Source organism: Arachis ipaensis, chromosome B10, assembly GCF_059453495.1.
Source record: "Arachis ipaensis isolate K30076 ecotype BB chromosome B10, ASM5945349v1, whole genome shotgun sequence".
Classification (NCBI taxonomy): Eukaryota; Viridiplantae; Streptophyta; class Magnoliopsida; order Fabales; family Fabaceae; genus Arachis; species Arachis ipaensis.
In genome coordinates this window covers 89,102,833-89,123,025 of record NC_142435.1, presented here as the reverse complement: position 1 = coordinate 89,123,025, position 20,193 = coordinate 89,102,833, and the positions used below count along the sequence as shown (strand labels likewise).

General features: G+C 32.6%; 2 protein-coding genes across 2 annotated transcripts; one reads left to right on the top strand and one right to left on the bottom strand.

Moving 5' to 3' along the window:
- Positions 1–1,930: 1,930 nt before the first annotated feature.
- LOC107623943 (WAT1-related protein At1g44800) lies at positions 1,931–9,560 on the bottom strand. The gene is made up of 7 exons (XM_016326353.3): positions 9,257–9,560; positions 8,405–8,467; positions 4,078–4,194; positions 3,097–3,352; positions 2,679–2,837; positions 2,425–2,576; positions 1,931–2,341 (listed from the first exon to the last, which is right to left on the bottom strand). Exons 1-7 carry the CDS (start codon positions 9,457–9,459, stop codon positions 2,155–2,157), a joined length of 1,137 nt encoding a protein of 378 aa, XP_016181839.1. The 5' UTR covers positions 9,460–9,560; the 3' UTR covers positions 1,931–2,154.
- Positions 9,561–16,144: 6,584 nt separating this feature from the next.
- Positions 16,145–19,318, top strand: LOC148580804 (uncharacterized). The gene is made up of 2 exons (XM_088487675.1): positions 16,145–18,242; positions 18,323–19,318. Exons 1-2 carry the CDS (start codon positions 18,203–18,205, stop codon positions 18,598–18,600), a joined length of 318 nt encoding a protein of 105 aa, XP_088343801.1. The 5' UTR covers positions 16,145–18,202; the 3' UTR covers positions 18,601–19,318.
- Positions 19,319–20,193: the final 875 nt, after the last annotated feature.

The following is a 20,193-nucleotide window of genomic DNA, read 5'->3' as shown; positions in this document are numbered from 1 at the left end:
TATGCTATGATGCCTACAAAACTCATCACAACACTCTTTATCAGTCACACGGACAACTAAGAACATTAGTATCTACCCAAACCCGAAGAGCAAGAGGGACCTTAGTTGACAAATTCAAGATAACATGGCGTGACATAGATGCTATATCTATAAACGCAAAAATAAAGCAAACCGTTACTAAAAGAAGTCGGAACTCGTCCAATACAAGTCGGGAAAAACATCAAAATCAAAAAGAAAGTTTCTCTTTTCAAAAATACCCCTACAACACAACCAAATGGTGCCTTTCTTATACAACGTCGTCATGTCAAAGCGGTACCATTAGGGGCAATACAGTGCATAAATACAAAGGGTAATAGCTACCGTAATACACGGTAATACAAATGAAGATTCTTTCAAGAAAGAAGAGAGTCTTTCAAAAACTCTTTTGGTGACAAACGTTTTTTACTTCCCAAAACGCTCCACATAAAACTCGTAAGGAAATCAAAACAGATTTTTCCAAAGGAATGTGCAAAGATAGAAAAAGCAAACTCAATAAAAATCTAGTCTAAGACAATCAGAAAAGATAGTTTGAGGGAAAGAGAAAATGAAAACCAACCTTGAAGAAGATTGTGAAAAAAAGGGGGGAGAGCACATCTAAAAACAGCAAAACACGAACGATCCCCTCCATGCCGGTGAAAGTAAAAAACTCTTCAAAGACCAAGATAGAGAAATCTTGAAGTAACAGAAGCGGTTGAAATGGCACAGAGGAGTTCTTTTGTGAAGAAGTAAAACAGTCTTTTCAGAAACAACAAAAAGGAGAAGAAGAGCTGAAATGTCCCCTTTATAAGAGACAGTGAACCAAAAACGGCTCCTTTACTCCTCTTTAAACGTGCGCGGATTCCAAGGAGCAACTGCCGTGCAACGTCTAGAAGGGAGATCTTAACAGACTCCCAAGATAAAAGGAATAGTTACCTACCAGAAAAGATAGAACTACTCCAATAAAGGTGGTTAGCAGCTCTACTATAAATACACTGGAATCTCCAAGTATTATATACGTTCTATCTACCAAAAACCTACCTAAAGTCCTTACTAACTTAAACATTAGAATCTCTTGTGGATACCACCCCCAACCTCCTTACAAGAAACTCGGACAAACGACACCTCAGCACCTTGGCACCGAAGAGGTCGAATGCTACCACACTAAAAAATCTGAACCTCACGTTCAGACCCAAATTGCCAAGATTATTTAATCGATTAGATAGTGAAAACAATCAGTTGGTTGGCAAATTGAGTTTTTTATTATGTTTCATGAAATGATCATTTAGAGGGTTTAACCATTCAATAGAATTGTTAAACCAGTGGATTGACAGCTCAAACCAATTGTTTGTATGGCTCAAGAATTCAAATATTTCATAACAATTAGAAAAAAATAATTGGATCCCTAATAAAATAGATTGGATAAGTGTCGGAAAGCCTGCAACGGGTAATTTTGGTAAAATGACTTATTTAATTTGCATCAACTTTGTAACGTCTCTAAGGTTTGGCATACCTAAATATACAGACATGAAAGCCATATATCATAATAATAATGTATCATATCGATTTATAATATTTTTGTCACAATCATGGAAAGAGATTATTTAATTTTAAAAAGAAAAATCAAAAGGATATATTTATCTTTTCATAATTATTTATAAGGATATTTTAGTATATATAATAATATAAAAATTCTTTTTAAAAAATAATAAATAAATGCTGATTGAAATAATATGATCCATGAGTAATTTTTTATTCTGCTATTTTTTTATGATGTTAGTACGTATTATTTAATCATTGTACTAAAATAAGCACCTATGAAAGATTAATCTTCACCTAACCATATATAATTTGTTGTGTAGCAGAGAATAATTAGAAAAAAATAATAGAAGAATTAAGAAAAAGGGACAAAATAGACTCAAAGCAACTTTAATTTGCATTATTATATTACAGATACTCTTCTGACTGCAAATTCATCCAAAAAGATTAAAAGAAAAACGGGTAAGAAATAAATAGGACTACAGCCATTAATATAGGTACTGGGAAAGATTTTTTCTACACATGACAAAATCTTTCTCGACCTCATTTTTTCAGTAGGAAAATTTTATGGCACTAGTGAAAGTGCCTATTAGGATGTTTTCATTTTATCTCACTAGGAACATTAACATCAATGTTTTCAAAAATGTTTGATCCTGATTTTGTGCTATCCCTTATTGGCAATTCTTGGCCCTCAACTTTCACTGCTTCTGTATTATTCACATTGTCTTTGCTTTTCCCCCATACCACAGTGTATAGCCCACAAACAATTACAATAGCTCCAATTACGCTGTAAATGAACAAGTTAGCATATTAATTAACTGACTAGTGTCTCAGCAAGAACTAAACATAAGACTTTGATATGGAACTGACCTTCCAAGATGAATTTGCTCAGCCAAGACAATGGTACCCAATGCAGCAGTGATAATCATAATTAGAGGACTGAAAGAAGTCACAAAAACTGGTCCACGTTCCCTGGTCACAACTCCTTGTACATAATATGCAATTCCAGAACACACCACTCCCTGGTTGAAGAGCATTAAATTATTTATAAATTAAATCGCCATACTAATAATAATAATAATTGAATTAAACCAAGATGATAAGTCTAATAATATATAACTCACAGAATAAACACAAGCAAGAAGCCTTGAGTCCCAGCCAATGGACCAAACACTCATATCACGTTCAAATATAAAGGTTGCAATTGCACCCTCAAAAATGCCCAAAAAGCATATCCAAGATGTGAGTGAGAGCTCTGCTGGGTACATCTTCAAAGTCAAAGACTAAAATTCCACAAAATAGAAACACTACTAGTCAGAATCTTATATTAAATACAATAAAATTTGACTAAAGTCTCCAAGCTAAATTTTTTATATGGATGTATCGGTAACCTATAAATATACAAAATATTGAGATGAATTACTGCAAATAATTTTGCTTTGTTAAATTCAAAAAGATCGAATTACAAACATTTTTTTTACGAAACCCATTTTCATGTAATTCACTAATATGGGGCCGTATCTTAATTTACAATGAACTTACTTGCAAGATAAAGAAGCTAGCCCAACCACCACAACTTGCAATGAGCATGAGTGTGCCAATCACCCAGTTTTGTTCAGAAGGCTCAGTTCTTGAACCGTTACGACTATCATGGTGGATGGCTCCTCCTCCATGTCCCTTTATGAACTCAAGTGCTGGTCCTTTGTACAGGGTCATGATCATGGCTCCTGACACTGTCACCATTGTTCCAATTACCTTCGCTACGCTGTGAATCTTTCTCAAATTCACTGTCTCTAACCTGGTTAACAATAATAACCAAAAATTGGAACAAGAGATATATATATTATTAAAACATACATAGCTTAGATATTCTTCTTGTTGCTCAACACAACTTACACAGGGAATATCATCACATTGTTGGACAACATTATATGATTCAAAATTATTGTATATAATATGGTATCTACTAGGGTCGTGTGTAAAAGTAATTGAGTTTTATGCTTTAATATCGATAACCTTGGGATATTAGTACACAACATCATGATATATACTAACGTTTTTGTCCGACATTTTATATTTGTTGAATTACATATTTCTTAATTAATTTAAAATTACATGTTTTAACCAAATAAGATCAAAGAAGGAAAAATAATAAATAAATAAACAAAATTGAAAAGAAAAAAAAAGACTGGTGTATGTTAATATTAGTTAAATTTTTTTTAGAATTTATAATTTAAAATTAAAATAAAAAAAGCCAACTTTCTAATATTACTCGTGTTATATTATATTTTGAACAACATGAACAATCATCAATCAAATAAAGATACAATACATCCTAATTTAATGCTACTAATTAAATTTAAGATTAATTTACTCTTTTAACCCTATTAATTCACATTGTTCAAAAATGTTGTTAGTTACTTATACTTTTCCTATTATTAATGCCACAATTATAAAGCAGCTGCTCATTAATAATCATGTTGTGGTGAACTAGTAGTTATTGGAGCTTCCATCATCAATTACCTGAAAATGAGAGCCATAACAAAAGTAATGGCTGGGAGGACATTAACAATGGCCGATGCAAACGTTGTTGAGGTGCTCTTCATACCCATGTTGTACAAATTTTGGTCAAGAACTGGCCTGTATGTTGTAAACAAATAAAATTAGCATTCCTCAAATAAATTTGTTATATATAATATAATGTAATATAACTATTTAGGTATTTTTATCCAAATAAGTAACGTTTGATTGTTCTTATTGCTCATATTTTCTAAACAAAAAAGATTTAGTATAAGACAAAGAAAAATATATGTATAATTTATGCTTCAAATTTTAAAAGGATCTTGTATAAAGGATATTTTTTTATAATATTATGACTTATGCCCCTTTATTTAACAGTTTAAATTTTTCAAATAAGTAATTTGATCATGATGGTTAAAAATGAAGTATAATATATAACATGTATACTATAATTTCAAATAATGTGTAGGTTAATAATATATAGATCTAATAATAATCAAATCCATTAGGGAAAAAGAAAATCTAGTACTTTGTGAATAGAAGTACAAAAGATGAAAAGATGGGCCAAGCTATTTCCTTCTTAAGCTAGATGACAGATTCCCATTGTTCATGGTATATATGACGATCAAGAATAATTCCGATTTGTCGAAGCTTGTTGAACATTTTTTTTACAGATTTATGTTAAAGTTAGTAATGAAAAATAAATATATTTTCTATAAAGTTAATAAGACTATTTCTATTATAAATTCGTTTAGAGACAATGAATTTAAATTTATTCTTATAAAAAAAATCTCTTGCCCATACAAGCATATTTTGTGACATGAGTGAGATGTAAATGAATTTTATAATAATCTCAAGGGTTTTATATCCATACTAGTACTAGTGCTCCATATGCTCAACCAAGGGTGAATAGCTATAAATTATGTTCTTAATTAAGATGCTAATGCTAGAATTATTTAGAGGTATAAATTAATCCTTTTATAGACCATGTTAACACGGCAACATGGACTTTCAGACCCTTTCGTTACGTGATCAAATTATTAAAAGGACAAAACAAATTGAATTTGTTGGTAGGTGAGAAAATGAATGTTGGATACATTTGGATTTTTTTTTTGTTTTTTTTTTGCCTAATAATTTTAAGAGCATCTCCAATACTTGATTTTAATTTTATTTCATTTTACTCACAAAATACTATATAAATATTTTTTGAAATTATATATTATAAAAATTAATTTAAAATTTAATGTAAAATTCGTAACTCTAATGTTTAATTTTATTTTAATGTAACAACGCTACATAACAAAATTATAATATTCATTTAGTGGTTTTAATGGATATACAAATAGCAACATTTTACTCGTCTTTCTTTAAAATAATATTGGTAATTTGGTATATTTTTAATGATACCACAATATCATTTTAAAAATTATATCCAATATAAATTTTAATTTTAAATTAATTTAGTTACTACAAAAGTTAAAATTGATACCCAAAAATATTACATTGAAGTTGCTATGATGGCTCAATTCATATGGCAACTTTTTCACATTTAAGTTGCACGATAAATGTTTCAAAATGGGAAAAAGAATAAGTTTTCAAAATGAAAAAAAAAAAAAAAAAACTTGTTTCCAAAATATATTTCTTTCATTTTATTTTTTTGAAAACAAAAAAGTACGTAATAAAAAAAGGATTTTCTTCAATATGATTTTATATGAGGATCGATGCTTTCGCTGTATTTGACAGTTATAATGTGATAATTGAGTTTCAGTATAATTTTAAAACAATTAATTTTACATATGCATGTTTAGTTTAAATTAGTAGATATACATAAAACTAATTTTTTAACCACCAAAAGCCTAACAAGTTTAGCTATACTTGAAAAAGGAAAACTAAGACTCATTAATAAAAGTAAAATTCATTTATTCAATTATATATATAAATACACACCCACATAACTAATTAAAAATATTTTTTTCCCTCGTCATTATATTATAATAAAAATTATTCATAGAAACGAAGAATTAAAAAAATTATTATTAGCTAAAAAATTTATATTATTTTCAGGTGTATAAATGTAGTCTTCTATAGAAAAAAATAAAATGAGGAATGCTGATTAACAAATATTATTATTTTTGGTCAATACTTGACCAATAATAATTTACACTCATATTTATAGATATTTTATACATAAAAAAATATATAATTTACACCTATATTTACTAAAATTTTGTTCGTATAAATTAATATCGTTTGCACCAACGTTTTTCAGAATTTGTACACATGAATTAATAAAATTTATTTGTTAAAATTAATTTAGTGTTTGTACCGGCTAAATAATGGCTAAAATACTAAATATTAATGACATCTAAGAATTTTTCAAATAAAATATCAAAGTAAAATATTATTTTAATCTCTAATATTTGGACTAAGTCTTAATTTCACCTCTAATATTTAAAACGTTCTATTTGTATCTTAAATATTTTATTTCGTCTTATTTTAATTTTCTAGTAAAAATTATTTTTTTTTTAAAAAGTATCATTTTTCTTTAAATAAAATTATCCTTTTTCTTTAAATATTATTTTTTTCTTATTATTCTATTATTGTTTTTACCTTCAAATCACAATAATCACCACCATAAACACTACGATTATAATTTTTTGTCACTATTTAAAAAAAAAGAATTCATCTAATAATTATCACGTTATTTCAAAATTGTGAGTACCTATTAATTAGATTATACGGTGTCTATGATTATAGTAACTAAATAATTTTAATAATACTTAAAAATATTACAAAAATTAAAATTATATTTTTGATATTTTGATAATATTTTTTTATTTTTTAAATAAAAAGTATTATAAAATAAAAAATATGTTATTTTAATTTTAATAATATTTTTTAAATATTATTAAAATATAATAACTATTATAATCACCGTATTTATAAACAACATATCATATATTTCAGTATTATTAGAGAAAAACTCAAAAGTCAAAGAATTATTATTTTTAGACAGTATTTTAAATTGTTAGTCAAATTGTTTTAGTCTAAAATTGAATAATATATTTTTAATTTATATTTTTAAATATTATTAATTCATTATTGATAAATAAATTTTATTGATCCTCGAGAATTTTTATTGTTATTTTATTCAAAAAAAGTGTACCCTACCCGGTGATTTTGTGGTAGGTTGTTTTCCTCTGGATGACGTGTCCACTAATAAAGGTGGTGGGTCAACATGAGCATTATCGAGTTTTCGCATTTTCATAAAGTTCAGATTATGGATTATGGCATTATATGCGGATGAGAATAAGTTTGTGTTATTTTAACAAATTTGTTTTTAAGTTTTAAGTATGACACATATCATCTGAACCGGTTTTGCAGAATATAGCATCTGAATTCAATTACATTAAATCACAACTTGCTAGCTATATCCTGTCTAGCTAGCTAGCTCAAATATTTGGTGTTCTGCTAAGCAGCAAGAATATATTTGTCGTCCCATCTATTTCAAAAATAAATAAATTCAATATTGATTAATTTGGTATGTTAAAATGTGAATATATTTATATTTATTATTTGTCTAATATATTAAATTAGTCAAATGATAAAAAAAGGAAAATATTGTTTAATTCATATATAAAAGGAATTAATAATGAATATTTTAAAAAATATTATTAGTTTTATTTTGAGTTAATAGTAAGTAAGTTACATATTTAACCTACAAAATTTTATTATAAATTTATAGATTTTTAAGAGAAAAAATTACTAAGTAAATTCATTATATTGAAAACTTTCAGAAAGCTAATTAATTAAGTTACTTAGTATTTTTTTTTCCTAAAATCTCCTTATAATTTCATCCTAAATTTTTTTAAAAAACTTATATAATATTTTTTACTTTCCTTTGACATTTACAAATTTATCCTAAAATTCATTAGGAAACAATCAGTTCTATTACTGTTATTATTTGATTTGACTTGTTAAGACAAGGGCATATATTATAATAGGCATAGCTAGCTAGATGGAAAATGCATGCATGCATGCATTATTTTCACTTCGATGGTGTTTTCACATGGGCCCACGAAGAGAATGATATCAGATATGCGAATAAAGAGTTTAGAGGAGTGTTAGGGGACAGTAATTTTTGTGTTTTGTAATCATCAATTGGTTATTAATAATCTATTTAATGGTGTGAGATTACATCCAATGATAGAAAATCACTCACTCTACTTTTGATGATTAAGTGCTGACTACAAAATACAAAAGTTGCTGCCCCTAAACTTTTTCAAAAGTTTACTGAATACGTGAAAAAAAAGGGTTTGAAGTGACTTACTCAAGGAAACCAAGCGCAGCTAACCTCAGGAAGATTGGCAGAGTCATCTTTGGCCTTATTTTCCTGAAAAATCAATTTTAATTAATAATCCAACTAAAAACGCTACAAAATTAATACAATTTATTTATTTTTTAATTCGTATTTAGTCATTAGTGTATTTTTATAAACTGATATTAAAAAAAACTTAAATATACTAGTAGAATGTGTATACTAGCTAATATAAATAAAAATTGTAAGCCATTAAACTTTTCTCTTTAAAACAAATAAGAAAGACATTTGCTTGTTTAGGTTATATTTCGTTAGGAGATAAAAGTAGAGTTAAATTTTATCTAAATAATTTTTTTTGTAAAAGTTACCTTTATTTTTATCACCCAACCAAAAGTTTTCACAAAAATATATTTATATATACATATGTGTTTAATATATTATTAATATATACTTTATAAAAATAAATAATTTATTCATTGATTTTAATGTATAAAAAACATAGTTGAATATTATCATGCTATAATAAGATGAAAATAAATTTGAGTCGACAGACTTTTCTTAATGTATGTTAGTGGCTAAATATATATATGGAAATTAAAGATAGATGATTCATATATATTCACACCAAAAAAACAGTATGTACTGTAGTTAAAGGTTCTCGGTACTGGTTTTTGGTTTTTTTTTTTTAGGATGTCCTTTTTGGTTTTTGGTTTTTCTAGGATGATTCATATATATTAAAGACTAATTTTCTTTTGTTTTTTCGTAGTCGGGTACTTGCTAGAAGAATTGTAGTGTATCTTTATATCACTACACTAACACTGATGTAGTTGAGAGAGAGAGAGAGAGAAAAAAAGAGAGAGAGACCTTTCAAGGACAAAAGCAAAGGGAAGCATGATGAGTGTGGCAATAACATGACGGTAAACAGAGAGTACCCAATGACTCATTCCATGTTTGAAAGAAACCATGGTGATGACATACATCCCAGAGTACCCAAACTGAAGCGAAACCATCGCAAGATATGGCTTCAACTTTTTCAACAACTTCCCCATACCATTTTGCTCCTCCATATCTGAATCTCTCTGTAGCACACTCACACTCACACAAACTCACCACGAAGCTGTGTGTGTGTGTGTGTGTTTTGTTTATGAGTTTGTTGGTGACACTCTTGGGATGTAGAATGGCTTCTTATAGGCCAAGAAAACAGAGAGCTAAATAATTACGGCAACAAAAATAATGATATCTATCTCTCTTTGTTGTGTAACATAATAAAATTAAATTTTTAAATAATAATGTAATATACTAAAATATTTATCTGTATAAACTTACATGTCAAAATATGAGATGCATATAGATTTATATTTATAGTAATTTATAATAACTTTTTAAGAATATAATTAAATTTTGGAAAAGTCTAGGCCATCAACTTTATCAAATTCTGGTTAGCATGTAACCAGCAAAGAAGAGTGAGCCATTGGATGAAATCTCACACCATTAAAAGTCTCATTAATGACTATTTGATGGCTATAAATCCCAAAAATTACTGCCCCTAACATTCCTCTTAAATTTTATAAACAATATATATAATCAAACAATTTATTTTTATCATTGAAATACAAACAAAAGTGTAAATATATATTTTATTATATAAAATTTGATTATTATACTATTAATAGTTTATATATATATTGTATTATAAAAAAATTTATTTTTATAATTGATTATTTTATTTAAAAAAAACACATGTATAAATATACTAAAATATATAATAACTAATTTATTTTATAAATATAAAAAACCCATTGCTAATTAAATATATGTACACAAGTAAAGGTAACAAGAAATGGTTGGGTCGAATACTCCTGTAATTATTTTTTATCTGACAGATATTATTTTATAGAAGATAATATTCATCTTAACTTTTTAATTATTTATTAGAAATTAAATTCTCTTTGGCTTTCGTTTTTTTTTTTTAATTATTTTTCGCATACAACTCATTTTTTGATACAAGTCTATACAAATCATTTATATTTATGTGTGCACGTTCTTCTTCTTCTTTATTTTTCTCTTTCGTTATTGTCGTCACCAACACCTCCTCCTCCTCCTCCTCCTCCTCTTCCTTACCCTCGCTCCTCCTCTTCCTCCTTTTTTTTTTATTGGAATTTCTTCTCCTTGATGAATTCAAATTTGATGGTAAATTTTAGCTTGAATTAGATGGATTTCATTATATAAACTCACATTTATACACTTGCATAGCATATTTTTGTGATTTCTCTCTAAATTGCACTTAAGTGTGAAAATATGCTATTTTGTGTTTAAATTGATTAATTTAATTCCACTTTTATTCCATTCGATGCCGTGATATATTTTGTTGAGTGATTTCAGGTCAATTAGAGAAGAATGGCTTGAGAAAAGTGGAAGGAAAGCATGCAAAACAGGAGAACACAAGAAGAAGTGTGCGTATGCACAACATTTTGTGCGTACGCACAAGGTGAAATTCAGTAAGTGTGCGTAAGCACACGTCTGGACGCGTGACTTCATTAAAAAGTCACGTAACTTGCAATTTGGGGCCTTTTGGCCCAATTTTGGATGCCCAGAAGCTGAATGGAAGCTCTTGGAAGGGGAGAAACATTCCAAGACAATATCGAATGAATTTATTTTGTTTTTAGCATGTTTTGAGTGAGGTTTCTAGAGAGAAAGACTCTCTCCTCTCTCTAGGAATTAGGATTTTAGATTTAGGTTTCTTCTTAGTTTAGAATTTAATTCTTGCTTTCATATAGTTTCATTTACAATTCCTTGTTCTTACTTCATAGTTCTTGTAGTTTTTTTTTATTGTTACTCTCTTTATTTTGATACTCTTTATGTTAATGCATCTTTGTTAATTTGGAGTTTTTTTAATGCAATTTTGATGTTTTATATTTCTTGATGTTTATTTGAGTGATTGTTATTATTTTCTTGCAATTGGTAGTTATAGGTTTTCATTATTATTGCAATTTATACTATTTTCTCTTTTATGCATGTTACATGTTTGATAAAATGCCTCTTTCAATTTTAGTGTAGAATTTTATATTCTTGACTTGGGTTGGTAACTTGAAGACTCTTAAATTATCAAAATCTAGTGTTGATTGATGATTGAGGATCGCTAGTTGGCTTGAAATCCACTAAAGCTAATCTTTGATTAGGACTTGTGGACTAGAGTCAATTTTTCTCACTTGACTTTCTTTCAATTGTTAGAGGTTAACTGAGTGAGAGCAATAGACAATTTCTATCACAATTGAGGATGATAATGAGGATAGGAATTTCAATTCCTATCCCTTGCCAAGACCTTTTTTAGTTATACCCTTACTTTCTTATTATTTACATTTCTGATCTCATATTATAAAAACCCCCCAAAAATACCTCATAACCATTAACATGCACACTTCCCTGCAATTTCTTGAGAGACGACCCGAGGTTTAAATACTCTCAGTTTTTATTGGTTTGCACTTGTGACAAACAAATTAAACTTTGATTGAGGATTATTTGTTGGTTTGGAACTATACTTTAACGGACTTATTTTGTGAAAGTTCTTAGCCGACGATTTTCCTCCGTCACTCCTCCTTCCTTTTCCTCCTTCTCCTCCATCATCACTTATCTCGTTGTTGAAGATAATGAATAATTCAAGTTCAGATTGTCAATTGAACTAGAACAAAATTGATTATTATTTTAAATCCAATCAAGTGGCTGAGGTGTGGTTCGATTCTAGTTAATTTTTTCGTTAGTAGTTTATAATTTTGTAGGTGGATAATGTTTCATCGTTGATGGTTTGAATTGAATGTAATGTAAAAGTTCTGCATCAAAGAAAATATTTTTTGTATTTGCAACAAATTTGAGTGTAACACGAAGATATTTGAGTGTATTGTTTAAGAATTTTCCGTGTATGTGTGCTGATAAGTTCTGCATAATTCAAAACTCTTCTTCTCCCTCCTCCTCATCTTCTGCTGCTTCTTCTTCTTCTTTTTCATCATCATCATCATCATCATCATCATCATCATCATCATCATCTTCTTCTTCTTCTTCTTCTTCTTCTTCTTCTTCTTCTTCTTCTTCTTCTTCATCATCATCATCATCATCATCATCATCATCATCATCATCATCATCTTCTTCTTCTTCTTCTTCTTCTTCTTCTTCTTCTTCTTCTTCTTCTTCTATCTTCTCAAGTTTCTTCTTGTTTTATTCTTTTAATAAGAATAAAAACAAAAAAATCAAACAAAGAAGAAGAAGAAATACACAATGCTGCAAAATTACTTGAAAGATGATGAACTTACATTCATTCAACTAAAAAAAATATAGAAATAAGGAAAAAAAAAGAATAAGAAAAAAATGCAGCATTAAAAGAAATATTTTTCTGTATTTGTAGCAAATTTGGGTATATCACGAAGATATTTGGGTATAACATGAAGATGTTTGAGTGTATTGTTTAAGAATTTTTGGTGTATGTGTACTAATAAGTTATGCATAATTCAAAACTCTTCCCATTCCTCCTCCTCATCTTCTACTGCTTCTTCTTCTTCCTTTCATCATCATCATCATCACTATCTTCTTCTTCTCTTTTTCTTATTCATCTTTTTCTTTTTATTTTACCTTCTCAAGTTTCTTCTTGTTTTACTCTTTTAACAAGAATTAAAAAGAATCAAACAAAGAAGAAGAAGAAACACATAATGCTGCAAAAATACTTGGAAGATGATGAACTTATATTCATTCAACTAAAAGAAAGAAATAAATAAAGAAAAAAAGAAAGAAGAAAAAAAATGTAGCATCAGAGAAAATATTTTTCTGTATTTGCAGCAAATTTGGGTGTAACATGAAGATATACGAGTGTATTGTTTAAGAATTTTCGGTGTATGTGTGTTGATAAGTTTTGCATAATTCAAAACTCTTCCTCTTCCTCCTCCTAATCTTCTGCTGCGTCTTCTTCTTCATCTTCTTATTTTATATTCTCATAATTCTTTTTGGGAGGAAAAATTAAATAAAAAAGAAAAAATATATAATGTTGCAAAATCAATAGAAAGAAGAGGAAGAAAAAAATGCAGCAGATGCAAGCTTTTTCTTTCAATAGCCGGCAAAATGACTACAGGATCATCGGTCTACTCTACCAAACTCGACGTCACAAAACCAGGGATAGATCGGCTCTATCTCTAAATGGATAATATTTTTGTCTTAAGGGATACGATTTTTTGAAAGTAAAGTACTTGTCCTTGTCAGAGACTAGTACCTTCTAATCTTTGGAAAAGGTAGAACGGGTTCTTTCGGAATGAAGGGTTATTCGGGAAACGTCTGTTGATGAGGAGGTGTTACATAGTAAAAAAGGAAACCAGGGCTCCGTTCGAAAAGACGAAGTTTTGTCCTTCTCCCTCACATGCTCCTTCCTATGAGCTACTCAGTTGGCTTCGTGAACGAGAACGCCGATCACCCTCCGATGAAGATGAAATACGCGAAGAAAAAGAAGGAGAAACGCAAAGAAGAAGGAAGAGGAGGAGGAGGAGGAGGAGAAGGAATGCGGGATACAAAGAGGAACAACGTGATTTCATGCGTGCGTTATATAATCTAAGAGACTGAAAGACTGAGACTGAGAGACAGAGACTAAGAGACAGAGACTGAAATAAATCTCAGTATTCTATTTGGTGTAAACTGGGAGACATAAAAATTGAAACAAGAATGAAGCTCTAATTTAATTTGCACAAAGGGTAAAATTAGAATTAATTAATTGAAATCAGGGTAGTTTAGGTATAAAATGTTATTAAAGTTTCAGTCTTCGTCTCTAAAAATTTTAGTCCTCTGTGTCCCCACTTTTTGGAGGTACTGAAATATTGAAATTTTGGGGATAGAGACGGAAATTTTAGTACCAGTCTCTGAGTCAACAAACATGATATTGAGTCGCAGTCTTCCAGTCTCTGTACCAGTACCTCAAAACAAAGGCTACTTTAGTGACTTGTATGCTAAAAAAACTTGTATGTGTAACAGTACTTTTTTTTTTTCTCTTTACCCTTTTTCTTACATTTATTTATTGTACAAAACTGTACCTAAAAATATAGATGGTAGTTTGTTCTGTTAATAGTGGATTGGATATCTGTAGATCCAGCAGAATGGTGAGGTTAAACTTTTGGAATAGTAAAATAATACCTGCAATAACACTTTGATACTCAAATTATAGAGTTAAAGAGATAAAAAGTAAGTATATAAAATAAAATGATTATACCTAAAAAATAGTTGAACTCTTCTTTTATAAATGACATAAATTATTTTATCTTGAAATAAAGAAATTTCGCTATCTAAAAATTTAACGAATTTGTTGAAATTTAAAATTATCTTAGATGACCCAAATTACAGAAGACCCATCAGAATCCAAATAATCAGGTCCGTAACATTTATCAACATACTAAAAGTTATCATAAAATTATTTATTGCAAACTAAAAGTTTAATATGTATCCAAAGTGATGTACGGTTTTGTTAACAACCGAATGGAAATTAGATTTAGTGCTTTATCTGTCATGACGCATGCAAATATTAAAGGGCTAATTAAAAGCTATGTTCAGGTGTTCAGTAAGATTATTATGCAATGGCTGGTATATATGCTTTCGAACGGATTCAGATAGATGGTTAAAAATTTAAAATTAATCACCTAGTTACGGCTTAGTTTTCACGTCTTTAGTAATAACGTACTTATCAAAGATATACTTATCACGAGATGAACACTATAAATATGAGATTAAATTATTAATACTATTAATATTAAATTATTTTAAAAAATAATCTAATTATAATTTTTTTTGGTTTTTTAAATAATTAAAATCCCGAGTATAATTAACTTGTAGAATTTATGTATATATAAATTTAGTATATTTTAATGATTAGATTTATGAAATATATCCTTTCAAAAAATTTATGAATTCAGTTTTGTAAAGCAAATTTTTAAAATTCCACAAGCTTGTATGAACTCTTAAATTTAATAATCTTAAGATTTTCATTATAATAAAATCATATATTTTTTTATTTAGACCGTCAAAATTGAATTCTAAAAAGAAAATATGGAGAATCAATATTTAGTTAGTTAACATTAGCCAATTTTAAAAATTAAATTTATAATTTAAAATTTAAGATTAATAATTTATAATTTAGGATTTAAAATAAAAAATTAAAAAATTGTCTAATCAAATAAAAAAAATGTTAATTTTCTGTCATTACTCGTTCTACAAATATTTGAAGTTACGACATTCATATCAAACATGTATAAATATGAAGTTACTCATCCGGATCCATATATAGATAGATATGTATTATGTCGTCATAGTCCTTAATCATCAATGATTTGGGATATCATATAGGAAGTGTACTTATGTGTCTCACACTCAAAGTTATCTAGTATTATTGAGAAGAGAACTCATTTTTCTCACAACATCCATTATTCGAAATGTCAACGTCTCTAATTAATATGGAGTATGCTGTATATTTTGGTTATAATATTATTATTTACAATTATTGTGTCTCTAAGTGAAGGCTGACATAACACGAGTCACGATCAACTATCAACTATATGAATTCCTAATAGAAAAGCTCGTTTATGTAATGTAACGTTTCAAAACTTAGTGCGAGTGACGTGGGGAGGAGTCATTCACGAGATACCGCAAATGGTGGTGGTGGTGGTGGGTGGGATTTATTAAAGACATACATGGGACATTATGTAACGAAAAATTGTTAGATAAATACAAGATTAACATACATTCTTCTTCCTTTAATTTTTTGTTTCGTTTTGTTTCTTCACAGATTCCATAAAGGTTGTGTCCGTTACCTGGTGTTCTCGAGTTGTCGGGTGGTGATCAGCGGAAGAGAGGGAGAGACCCTGAGCTGACATGGAGCGAGGATCAAAGTGTGCTGACGCCGGAGGCTGAGCGGAACGAGAGGGGTGGCCACCTGCAAGGACACTCCGACGATCAAGTTAGAGTCCGTACCAGGGGATGGCTGTATTAGGTAAGAAAGTGACGTACCTCGGGGGAGAGCTATCCTCTCCCCTTATATACTACGTTGGGTGGGCCTATCAATGGTCAAGCCCATTGATAGAGGAGCTGTGAGCTGTCGCTTTCCACGTGAGCAGGTCATCCCGGACTTTGGGTCGGAATGCCGGGTACTGACCCTGAGGACACCGACCCGAGCGATAGCACGCTTTGGGTGGTAAGTCGGTCGGTCCCTGGGTCGGGTGTGGGGGACCGACCCGTGGAACTCTTTCGCTGGAGGTTTGGGCCTGGGTGGGGTAGTGCCCCGACCCGGCGACTTCCTGGGCTGGACTTGCAGTCCGTAACAGTGCCCCAACGCGCCAGTCTTGAGGTCTGGGGCTCGTGGCTGGGCGCGTTTGTCTTATTCGTCAGGGCGGCAAATTTTTCTTCTTTTTCGGGAACTCATCGATGGCGTTTCGTATCCCTCACACGTGGTCGCTTCGACCTTTGTGCTACTTCCTTGATTTTGGCGCTGGGCATTAAATGCCCATTATTTCATTGATTTGAAATTATCTTGGTGAAATGGCGAACATGTCCCTGCCCTTTAGCGCTCTTTCTCGGCGGTTACGCTTTTCTCTCCTTATTTTTATTTCGTAACCTCCTCTCCCATTTACTTTTCTTTTTCCTCATCCTTTTATTCTTTCGTACCGCTGCTGCTCCTGCTTCTGCTCCTTGCTGTGCTTTGAACATTCTTGCTTCCAGTGCCCCATCTTTCTTTCTGTCTGCTTCTTACAGATTCTGCTTTTCCTGGTAAGTTTTCATGACTTTTTTCCCTTTTGGTTGCTTCTCTTTAGTTTTTTGTGCATTCTTGTTTGTGTATGCTTGGGTTTCTGTATTTCTTGTTTGTTTTTCTTCTAGAGGGGGTGCCACTGGGTTTTCTTGGGTTTTTTGCTCGCGTTTCTGGGTTAGTATAGGGGGGCTAGAGGGTGATTCATAATTTTCCCTTTTGCTTTTACTGTTTTGAGGATTTTCGACTTCCCGTCTTGACTAAGTGGTGCCCCCGCTATAGGTATGGCCGAGCGCCTTGCTTCTTTGAGTCAGGCTCAGCGCCCTTTAGCCGACTTTGTCGACCACTACGCCTGGGTCTCATCCGATGTGAGGGATACCCCTTCTAGAATTACAAAGGAGGGACTCCAGAAACTGTGCCAGTCAGGGCTCTTGTGTGGAGGGGGTCCCGAGGAAGCGCTTTATCAAGTTTATGTTCCTGCTGGTCGGGAGCGCGTGTGCCAGAAGAACTTAGCTTCCCCCCGAGTTGTTGATTGGTTGTGGGTTTATGAGCCTATGTTCATGACCTTGGGGCTTCGTCTGCCTTTCTCCCCTTTTGCTATGGGCTTGTTAAATCACTGTGATGTCGCTCCGTCGCAGCTTCACCCGAACAGCTGGGCCTCCATCCGTTGTTTCGAGATGGTTTGCGAGTACCTAGAGTTACCGATTTCTGTTTATTTCTTTCTCTACCTTTTCTTACTCACGAACCCTTCTAGCCAGGGGAAGGCTAAGAAGGGGTATATGTCCTTTAGGGCCCAACAAGGCCGTAGGAGCTTCGGTCTTTTTGAGGACTCTTATCACGGCTTTAAGTCTACCTTCTTTAAGGTTAGGCCAGTCGAAGGTCATCAGCCTTTCTGGCTTACGGCTGAGGGAGCTAGGCGGATCCCGACTTACTAGAGCTTTGGGGCGAGATCCGACTACATTATAAAAGTATCTTATGATTGGTTGAGTCCGGAAGATCGCAATATTGCCGATATTCTGTTGGCCATTTTTGGTGAGAAGAACCTTAATCCCCGTATGGTGATGGGGGACCAGGAGGCCCGTCGGTCGTATGTTGGTGAGTTCCTTTTCATTCGCACTTTTTATGCTTTATTCCTCTATTATTCACAAGTTTGCTTTCTTTTTCTTTGCTTGCAGTTTCCATGGATGGCGGGAAGAAGACTTTGGCTGATCTGATGAACCTCATCAAGGGGGATGATGAGGGTGAGGACGACTCCTCAACGACTCCAACGGCAAGTCAGAAGCACGGAAAAATCGGGGAGGCCAGTGGTCAGGTGGGTGGAGCTGACCAGGTTCATCCGGAGAAGGTGGTTCCTCCCGAGAACACTGCGGGGTCCCAGGGTGTGGAGACGGAGACTTTGGAGGAGGATTTTGGTTTTGACAAAGAGCTGAAAGTTGTGAGCAAGCCAAAGTAGAGGAAGCGGGATACCGGGAAGGCGCTATCGGTTATGTAGAAAAATTTTGATGCTGGGGGTTCTATTGAGTCCCAGTTGCTCCCCAACACCGAGGAGTTTTTTCATGAGACCGATCTTTCCAGGCAAGCTAGGTGGATCTACTGCAACCTTCTCCGTGCTGCCGCTATTGCCAAGAAGGTGGAGCCTGTCTTGGGCAATTATCATGCCATGGAAGTAAAGCTTCGGAACTCCCAAAAAGATCTGACGGATTCATGATCTCGGAAGGAGTCCCTGAAGACAAAGTTGTCCGAGTAGGAGAAGAAGGCTGAGGAGGATGCCAAGGAGATCAACAGGCTGGTGGATCAGGATATGGCTTTGATGAAGGATCTGAATACTTCCCGTGGTGAGACCGCTGCTGCCAAGAAGAGGGTTGAGGAGTTAGAGGAGAAACTAAAGTTGGCAGAGAGCTCGGCAGAGGCTGCTAACCAGGAGATGGCTGTTCTGAAGAAAAAGAACAAAGAGCTTGCAAAGGGAGCCCGTGAGGCTGTTAAGTTGACCGAGGAAGGGATTAAGCTCCAAGTGACCGTGCTGGCTCCCGACCTCGACCTCTCCTAAGTTGGTGCTATGAAGACAGTGGAGGGCGAGAAGATCGTTGACATCCTCAAGCGCTAGATGGATATTTCCCGACTTCCATGTTCTTTTGGTTTATCTTGTAATTTGCTTTTTGTTCTGGGGCCTATTATAAGGTGCCTTTTGGTTGTACCAGATATTTTGCTTTTTATTTTTAAACTTTCGTTTTAGTAATCGTTTGTTTTATTCGGGCCGTCATGGCTTTGCTTTTGCTGTTTTGTTTGCTTGGGCCGCTGCGGCCTTTTGGTTTACCGTTTTCGTGGTATTTATTATTCTTGCTGCTTGTTTGAGCCGTTTTTGTTTTTTGGTCTCTATGGTTTCTGTTCATACCCTGGGTCGAGCTGTCCGACCCGGGATGTTTAGCGACAAGGCGACCGACCTCTTCAGGTCAGACTATCTGACCTCTTCTCAAAGTGCTTGGCCAAATTGCCAGGAAAGCCCAATAAAGGGCCTAGATAGAGGAACAGGACCCAAATCCAAAGGCAGCCCAAGCCTATAGAGATAAGGGCGGTTTCCTTGAAAATAAGATGACCTCACTCAAAGATAAGATAAGATAACTATCTTATCTCCCGAAAGGTCATCCTCTACTATTATAAATATACTGGAGCACCCAGGTATAACTCATACTCTGATTCTACTAAAAAATCTGCTTAATACCCTTGCTAACTTAAGCATCGGAGTCCCTTGCAGGTACCACCACCCTCCAGTGACAAAGGATCAGCAGCGCAGCCAGTCCAGTAAGTCGAGCACGACAGCTCCGGCCACCATCCACCAGCCGAACACGTCAGCTCCGACCATCACAGAAGATCTCGTCCGAGATCGACCTACAGTTTCAGGTAACCCTCGGAACATTGGCGCCGTTGCCGGGGAACCTGGAAGTCATCCCACCACCATGGCGGACGACCACGACAACGACCACGACTCGGATCTAGAAGATAGAACGCCGCACAAAAACACGGACCCTACACCAAAAGATACCCCGCA

Bases quoted from the DNA above. Each gene is read 5' to 3' on its own strand.
- LOC148580804 (XM_088487675.1), top strand. From the start codon at position 18,203: ATGGTGATGGGGGACCAGGAGGCCCGTCGGTCGTATGTTG. The intron at 18,243-18,322 runs GTGAGTTCCTTT...CTTTGCTTGCAG, and splicing joins GGCCCGTCGGTCGTATGTTG to TTTCCATGGATGGCGGGAAG.
- LOC107623943 (XM_016326353.3), bottom strand. From the start codon at position 9,459: ATGGAGGAGCAAAATGGTATGGGGAAGTTGTTGAAAAAGTTGAAGCCA. The intron at 8,468-9,256 runs GTCTCTCTCTCT...TTGATTTTTCAG, and splicing joins TTTGCTTTTGTCCTTGAAAG to GAAAATAAGGCCAAAGATGA. The intron at 3,353-4,077 runs GTAATTGATGAT...ATTGTTAACCAG, and splicing joins GTTATGGCTCTCATTTTCAG to GTTAGAGACAGTGAATTTGA.